Source organism: Lissotriton vulgaris, chromosome 8, assembly GCF_964263255.1.
Source record: "Lissotriton vulgaris chromosome 8, aLisVul1.2, whole genome shotgun sequence".
NCBI classification, from domain to species: domain Eukaryota; kingdom Metazoa; phylum Chordata; class Amphibia; order Caudata; family Salamandridae; genus Lissotriton; species Lissotriton vulgaris.
In genome coordinates this window covers 93,121,947-93,130,933 of record NC_141696.1, presented here as the reverse complement: position 1 = coordinate 93,130,933, position 8,987 = coordinate 93,121,947, and the positions used below count along the sequence as shown (strand labels likewise).

At 40.9% G+C, this 8,987-nt stretch overlaps 1 protein-coding gene across 1 annotated transcript; it reads left to right on the top strand.

Annotated features, from left to right (window-relative positions):
* The first annotated feature begins 6,670 nt into the window (after window positions 1-6,670).
* LOC147693502 (olfactory receptor 51E2-like) lies at window positions 6,671-8,783 on the top strand. Its single transcript, XM_086936027.1, has 2 exons — window positions 6,671-7,596; window positions 8,699-8,783. Exons 1-2 carry the CDS (start codon window positions 6,671-6,673, stop codon window positions 8,781-8,783), a joined length of 1,011 nt encoding a protein of 336 aa, XP_086792153.1.
* The last annotated feature ends 204 nt before the right edge of the window (window positions 8,784-8,987 follow it).

The following is an 8,987-nucleotide window of genomic DNA, read 5'->3' as shown; positions in this document are numbered from 1 at the left end:
TGCCACAAAGGTCCTGAATTACAGCTAAGGGAGACAAGCAGGAGCCAGGCTGGAGGTTCAAATCCATTATTCAGCCCCTAATTCATTATTGTCAGTTGGGGCAGGGCAGGTGTTGTAACTAATTTTGCAACAATGAAAGCACTTAGCAAGTTCAAAAGATCACTAATCAGGAAGCACTAAGGAAGCAGGTGCCAGCTAAAAAAATATTCTGTGACACATTAATCAGCCCCAAATTAATTCAGGTCACTTGAGGCAGGGAAGGTGTGCTTGTTGCCACAATAATGTACACTGACTGGACAACCAGAGGGTGCTGTGATGAAACAGAGGGTGGCATGGGTGGGCCAGAGGGTGGCATGAGTAGTCAGAGAGTGGCAGTGGTGACAGAGAGTGGCAGTGATGAAGAAGAGTGTCCCAAACAGGCTGGACACGTAGAAACAACAAGTTCGCGAAACTTGCGACCCGACAGGTAAGTTCGCAATTTGCGACATTGTACAAAACCCTCGCGAACTGGCAGAAACCCGCGCAAACACAAAAAAAAAAAAAATCCGCAAATTCGCGGAAATTCGCGGATTTTGCGGATTGCGAATCCGCAAATCCGCAAAATTCGCGAACGCGAGATCCGCAAAATTCGCTCATGCTTACCTTGCACCCTGTTGCGGGCACCCCATGGTGCCTGCCACACTGTGCGTGGTTTTAGAGGGGGTCCCTTGGGTATGATGAAGGGGGGCCTGCTTGGGATTCCCAAAGTCTTTTTCCGACAGCCTTTTTGTGAGGGGCAGGCTGACTTGAAAAGGGTGTCGGAATCCGACACTGTAATCGATCTGCCAGAAACCGTGTCCAAAAGCAGTACAAATCGGCTCTGACTGACTCAGATTCTCTGAGTACCGGTCAGAACTGATTCGGAATCACCGAACGGTTTCCCTTGCGACCGTGAGCACCGTAATCAGTCGGTCAGAATTGTTTCTGACTGGGTCGGGCGGATGGGTTCCAACACTGTCTAGGATAACACGACTATCGGTCGGAGGCTTTCCACCCAACATCGTAATCAGGCCCTAGGTGTGAAGTATGAACTTCTGAAAATGTGCCCCTAATATTATCTAATAAACCCCATCCCCATTCTCAGCCCTAACCATCATAATTACCCAAGACTTTCCATAAGGTTCAAAATATTTTGGGTCAGGGGGTTCAAAGCAAAACAGTTTGTAAATCTCTGGTTTAAGGGCTATTACTAGGGAAAAATGCCAGCATAATTCAAATCAACCCCTGTCACAGTGCTGGCATCAGAAGTCATGGTCCAACAGACAATCTGAAAACCAGATGCACCAACTCAACTTTATAAATTATGAAGATGATACTTCAGATTCTTGCTTGCAGTCCCTGCTTCTAAAGAAAATAATATATAACATTTTAACCTGCACCCTACATGACCCCAGTTGTTTCATAGAAAGACAGTGTACTTTTCAACTGCAAATGAACTGAAAATAGTCAAATGATTGGGGAATGTCAATGCCATATTTCTGCCCCCAGATTTGCTAATTCTAGGGCTATCTGTCATTTTCAGGTGCAGAAGAAAAGCAGTGTTAAAACTTGCACCCAAATTGAAAATGAATGTGCAAATTCATAATATTGCACAATATCCATTTGTCCATTCTGCCCAAGATTAGGGTCGTTGTAATATTCGGGGTAGGTGTAATGTACCTTTAGTGTTATATCCAGGTGATTCTGGAATTACACCAAAGTTGCAAAGGAAATTTTCTTTCCAGCCGAGAGTGACATGGGCTGCTTTATTGTGCACTATTTGCAATAACGACTGAGACCTTTGTTAGCTTTAGGAGATTAGCCGTGCAGTATTAGAGTCCAGAGAACATAACTATGAGGACCAGCAGTTTCCCTGATCACCTGTAAGCAATCAAGAGATTTTAGCTAATCTTCCAGATCAACGTGGACCAATGCAACCACATTCAGCACCTGCGTGTTGAAAGATAGCGGCAAATCAGTGGTGGGAACCAGGCTTCATGATACTTCGACTGAACAGCGCCCAAGACTTGCTTCAATTTTTGTCCATCGGGTGAATTTCAGTTTTATCAGTTTATTCATTTATTACGTGTTCTTACTTATGACATTTTCTACACATGGGGTGTCCAACCCCTTTACAAAGAAAGCAGAATTTAAACAACAGTATTTTAAGATACATAGCAACATATGTTACAGTCCTGTGACTAAATACACATTTGGGGTTACTAAAGTGTGGGTCAAGATCAATTTTACTCCCTGGGGTCGAAGAAACACTTTTTGGGGACGATTTCTACGCTTCATTGTAGATAGGTAGGGATGTTGGTGTGCATCAATTCCAGGAGACGGATGGGTGGTTTCAGATGTGACTTATCCTGGCTTCTTCTTGTCCAAGTATGGGTGGGGAGCTTTTGGTACTCAAAAACATCAGGACAGTAATGTCCCCTGGGCAGACGGGATATGGGATAAGATACTAAATGTGTCTATATACGCTTAGATGTTGAGTAATATTTAATTCGAAAAGGTGGTCCATTATTTCTTATTTTAGATTTACTAAGAAAGTAATTTAATAGTAGAAAGTAGCCACCCACCGAAGATACATTTTTACTAGAGTAGAGTTTTCATCTCCAGCATGAAGACTTTCAGAGAGGAATTTGTTCTGATTAAAAGGCGAATGTTCTTCGAGAGTCTGGTGACGCATCCCGAGAAGGCTTGTTCACGGGTTCCATTTCTTTTGCAGACAGGTATTTAAAGAAGGAGGTTGCTGGAGCTCCGAAGGCAGCGTTGATCTCCAGAGATGGTCAATTTCTCCATGTGAGAAAAGGGTCTTCGTGTGAAGGGCTTTGTGAAGCAAATTATAGAAATGAGCATAGGGGTAATGGGTAATATTTTCTTGAGTCTGAAACAAGTCTAGCGGCAGAGTATAGGGCTGCTTTGAGGGGTGCAAGATGAAGTTTAGGATTCCCAATCAGAAATTAATTTCCTTATTCTAGTCTTAAAGGGGAGCAAATGAAGCACCTGTTTGAAGTTCAAAGGAGGATTTAGTTTTAGGTGATTCTGAGACATCCTGGATTGTTTTCCTGGTAGCGTCAGGAAGAGGTGCTCAATGTCTGCTGCAGAAGAGACTTTTAGGAACAGATGTGTGCAGTCTGAAAAGAAATAGCATGAGATGATGGAGTTGTTGAGGAGAGTGCCCAGAGACTCCAAGTTTTTTAGTTTGGGAGAGAGTACAGACTCCCAGGGTACTCCTTGTGAAAGTGGGAATAGAATCAACCCTAAAAATCTCCCGGGGTAAGACATGGCTGCCACAATGCCAAGCAAGGCTTAGTACCTTTCTTCATGTGAGCATCTGTAGTAAAGAGCAAAGATTAAATTCAGAAATGTATGCATTTTCTTAGGGTATGACCGCAACAAAACAGCAAATAACAGTGTTTTGATTTTTTTGCAGCTGCTATAAAATTGTGTAGAGACTATTTATTGTTGTTGGATCCAAATCAAGTCACACATTAATGACAGTATGCCATTTTGTTGTAGTGGAAGATAGTGCCAGGACACAGGGTGGGAAGTGGGTGAGGGTGTTCAAATATTTGAGCAAGGCAGCTTGGACTTGCCTGTGAGGATGCACATAAGTAGGCATACAATACACAGTGCAGGTAGAATCATAAGTCAGGGATGTTATCGCCATTCAGTGCCATATAGCACTGTGCATGACAACCAAATTATAGTTACTTTGGAATTGAAGGCATTTTGACACAATGTTGTGGGTTCATAATAATCTTTCGAATATGGACCTACAAGGGGCCAATTGGAGGTGGATATGACCCCAATTCGATCAATGCAGTCCTGATTTGGGAATTATTCCCCATTTAACCACTGGGTGGGTCAGTCCATTTGGAGATTTGCTTCTACAGCACGGGGCCTATCCTGATAAAAAATCATCCCTTTTTTAGTTTGACTCAATTATATTAAATACAATGTCAAACATTGGAAACAAACAAAAGATCAAGTCTTGGATGTGTGGATTCTTAGTTCTACTGTGTGTGCTGCAAGAGAAACAGGATTGTTGATGTTCTCTCAATCTGAAGAAAGAATTTAAGAGCCATGAGTCAGACTTTTAAATAATTCTGGGATCCAAAACCTGTATGGAGACATTTGGGAGGTATAGCTTGTATATCCTGTGTCTCTTCAAGTTAGATAGTTTAGTGGTGTGAATCGCTCTACTGAAATGAATAATCTTGCTGGGTTAAGGTTACATTGCTGTGAAGCAGGCGGAATCCAATCAGGACCCCTATACATTACATATGATTGAAAAAGACAGCATTTTTGTTAGAAATTGCTATTGTACGAGTGTTCTATGGAGGATCTTTTGAGTATTAGCTCAACTCCGGATTTGTTAGTAGAGAAGGAGTTAGGATTTGGTGCATCGTTTGTAAGACATAGGCCTAAGAAGGGGATTGTGTTGGCAAAATAAGCAGACCTGTTGATGTAGTATGATGGACAGGTTGAAAGGACTGATGGCTTACAGACAGCATATGACTCATCAGTTGTTGGCTGGGCTTTTTGTTTTACCACTATTACAGCATCGTAGAGGGCAGTTACCCAAACCATTGAAAATATTTACCTGTACTGAGAATTTAGCACAGATCTGGTCACTGATGAGAACACTCTAAATTGAATGAATTCATTACATTTCATATCAAAGCTTGAGATTTGAACTACTTGTTCACCCTGACACTGTCCTTATTAACACATCTTTTAAATGTATTACCATTTCAGACTCTGTGAAGGATGCTTGGATAAGAAGACAAACATATCTGAACCCTGATCATTGTACCTGCGAACGTCCAATTTCCAACCTTGCTTGGTTTCTGAAAATCAATGAAACAGCATTGATAATATGTCTGCAACCATCTATGGAGCAATATCTTTTATGAAAAGTTTGATCTGGCTCATCTTCTGCCAGGTTTTCAGCCTGGTCATGCTATCAAGACAGTAGTTCTTCATGTTCAGGATGCAATGCTGGAAATTATGCATCAATGTGAAGGTTTGTTTTTTGCGGTCTTGGTTTCCACTGCCTCCAACACCTTGGACCTCATCATCTTACTTTCTTGGTATATAGGTTAGGTTGGGCTGTTGTGGCATGCAAAAGAACTTCTGTCATCTTCCTCATCCACCCATCATCTGGATGTGGCAATGGAACACATAGAGTCACAGCTTTCTCAATGTACACGGTTTCGCACAGGAGTCCTAAATGTTACCTTCACTTGTTGATAGCAATGTGCAGCTTTACTTTCAACTCATGCATTGGTGAACTTCACACCTACACCCACAATACCCATCTCACCATCAGACATACAGGTTAATCAGCGCTTGTCCAATTTGATGAAGAAGAAGAATTGAATTAGCCTGAACAATGCAGCAAGCAACAAGTTGGCGGCTATTTTGGCAGTGTTCCCTTGATTGCTGATACAATACGTAGGTATATAAACAACTAAGAAAGTGAAAACTTTGAGAGTATTTTTGACTCAGTGTTGCCCACAGTTTAACAGTTGAATCATGTTGCTAGATCATGCCCCTGCTCACTTAGGCTATCTTTGCAAGTGAGTTGTTTTCTCTACACACGAAATTCAAGGTTATACTTGAAATTTGCAGTAAGGTTAGGTTGCTAAACAATTCACAGCATGAGCTTAAAGTCCTCCACACCAGGATATTTGAATGTGGGACCAGAATGCACACAAACAACCATACCATGAGCCCGCAACATAACATGCTTTTAATTGTCAAAAAAGGTAGATTTTGCAGAGCAGTTAGAAAATCATTCCCATGCCACACAGTGTGGGCTAATTATGGAAACGTTTGTATAAGCCTGTCACCAAGGATTGAGAGTTACATTTGATTCTTTCAAGATATGATTTTAATTGTAGCATTGTGTGAATGCTGTGAGTACAATGGTTACGGTCAAACCGACTTGGGGTCAAAAGCATCTCTTACAACCAGGGGAATGAACATGAAGCAGAGCCAGTCTGTTCTTAACATTAGGGTGAAAATGTTGCTTTGGAAGGGAATCTAAAACACTGGCCATGAAAGGAAGAGTATTCCTTAATCCGTGGACTAAGATTGGTATTCTACTGTCTGCTTTTTGTTGAATAGCAATGTTGTAGCTCTGTAGCTCTGGATGCAGATAATGTTTAGCTATGTGACTGAGATTTTGTGAAACTATGTTTCAACCAGGCATATGAGTTATGTCTTGTTCCTTTGCAGTATTTGCCAGATACCCTTTGAGAGAGTGCCACCAATGATGATGTTCAGGATAGGTCTCTTAGGTTCAGATTAGAGAGTCGGGAGGGCATTGACAAGAGGTATGGTGGTTAGGACACCTATTCTTTGTGGGGCGGATATTAATATGGGTGACCGTAGTGGTACTGCGTAAGGTAGATTTAAACTTGCATCATCTGAAATACACACTAATATTGGGTATATGCTTTGAGTGCTTAGTCATCTGAGTTTACACACAAACTACATTTTCCTAAAGATGTTTGCTGTGTATTTTCTTGTAGAAGCAACTATATTTATGTGTATTTATGATAACCATTATATCTTAATTGCAGAAAAGGAATGCCTGTGAAGAGTCATAAGATGCTACCCGTTCATTCCAACCATGTTTAATGTCTCTGGCTACGACACATCAGCATTCATCCTCGTTGGATTTCCGGGTCTGGAATTTGCTCATGTGTGGATCTCATTCCCACTGTGCCTAATGTACATCATTGCACTTCTGGGAAACTGCACTATCATGTACATTATAAAGGTGGAGTCAAGCCTCCATGAGCCCATGTACTTGTTTCTTGCAATGCTGGCTGCCATTGATATTCTCATATCATCTAGCACAATGCCAAAGATATTGATCCTCCTCTGGTTTGATGTCACGGAAATTTCTTTCAATGGCTGCTTGGTGCAGATGTTCCTGATCCATTCGTTGTCAGCGATGGAATCCACTGTTTTGCTGGCCATGGCCTTTGACCGCTATGTTGCTATATGTAATCCACTGCGGCATTCATCCATCTTGACAAACAAGAGAATAGCATTAATCGGACTGCTCTCGGTAATCCGAGGTTCATTGTTTTTTTCCCCAATTCCATTTTTAATTAAACGATTGCCTTTTTGTCACAGCACGATGCTATCGCATTCCTTTTGTGTCCATCAAGATGTGATGAAGCTTGCCTGTGCTGACACTACACCCAATATTGTCTATGGTTTAAGTGCCATTCTGTTTGTTATGGGAGTTGATTCATTGCTCATATCTTTTTCTTATGTCATGATCCTGAAAACAGTGTGTGGCCTCTCTAGGAAGGAAAGTTTAAAGGCATTCAACACCTGTATATCGCATATCTCTGCAGTATTGATCTTCTATGTCCCGCTGATAGGTTTGTCTGTAGTGCACAGGTTTGGAGAGCGCTTATCTTCAACAACCTACATTGTGATGGGTGACATCTACCTATTTGTACCGCCTGTTTTGAACCCCATAGTCTATGGTATCAAAACAGGTAAAATAAGAAATAAGATACTAGGGTTGTTCAAGCTATCCTCTCCATAATACTGAGCAGTAGATATGTCATCTAAAACTTCAAACCCCAATGGCAAATGTTATCTCTTCTCATCAAAAGGATCTTAGGGTAAATTATGTGTTCTTTAGAAACGTTAGAAACAAAAAAACAAAACAAAAAAAAAAAATATATATATATATTATAAATCTTTCATATATATATATGAAAGATTTATAATATATATATATATATTTTTTTTTTTTGTTTTGTTTTTTTGTTTCTAACGTTTATATATATATATATATGTACACACATAAATATACATGTATATATGTGATGTAGCCGGAGCGCGTCATGCTGGTGACAAGGGAGCAATAAACCACCTTTGAAAGTACTTTAAAGCACTGTTGTGGTCTGTACCTGCGTTGGTTGGATCGGCGTCCAGAGCCGATCAGTAGGAGTTTTGAACGGATATGTATATATATATATATTTATGATGCAAATTAATTTATTTATATTTAAATAAAACTAATGTTACATTGATTTGTGAAGTCAGAAAAATGTAACTAAGCTATTTTAAAATTAATGGATATGTTTTATGTTTAGATAATTTTGTTAACATTTAATTAAAGGTATTTATATATTTAAATTGTTACAATAATTTTTAATTTAGCATTATTATATTGATTTTTATGCGAGGGTGTTGCAGTACCAGTTGTTGGCCATGTGTGGTGCTAATCATACTCCAGGTTTGGGTTGGAGTACATTTACAATAGTTTCTGGACCTTTTTAGCTGTAGTGGTTTAAGACGTGCATTTTATGAATAGCAATGTGCTCACTCTTTTCTTTTATTGGTGGGTTTTGTTCCCTCACAGAATACCTGCTTAACCCTCGCTTAACCCCTCCTTAACCCCTACTTATCCTTTTAACAAATACCAGACCCGACCGCCTCAACCGCATCCTGCTTAGCACATGTACCCTCCACAAAAAGTCTATGGAGATCTGGGACCTGCTTGACTCCGTGGACACTGACAACGCCTTTGACACCTAAACCTGGATTAACTCCACCTCTGCCACAGACATCGCCACCACCATCTGCAGAATCACGCCAACATCAGACTCAAACAACTGGCAACCTCCCTAACCCACACAGCAGCACACACGCTCAACCCCATCTTCTCCACCAGCGACAACGTCAATTTCAGCCACACCACTGAGCTCCTTTAAACTGACCACATATTTGTCCACTTTTCCTTCACCACATGTCCTGTAGACCACCACGACCACCACAAACCACCCATAAGTTGGAACAAGGTCACTGAAGAACAGCTCAACAGCTCAACACCTCGCTCAGCAAAACCCCTCCACCGACATCCATGGACACTTCCACCTCAGCACACAAGCTCCACCGATGGATCTCTCGCCATTCAT

What these genes read in the sequence shown, in the direction of transcription:
- LOC147693502 (XM_086936027.1), top strand. Translation starts at nt 6,671, where the DNA reads ATGTTTAATGTCTCTGGCTACGACACATCAGCATTCATCCTCGTTGGA. An exon ending in CTAGGGTTGTTCAAGCTATC is followed by an intron (nt 7,597 to 8,698) that starts CTCTCCATAATA and finishes GGCAACCTCCCT; the next exon opens with AACCCACACAGCAGCACACA.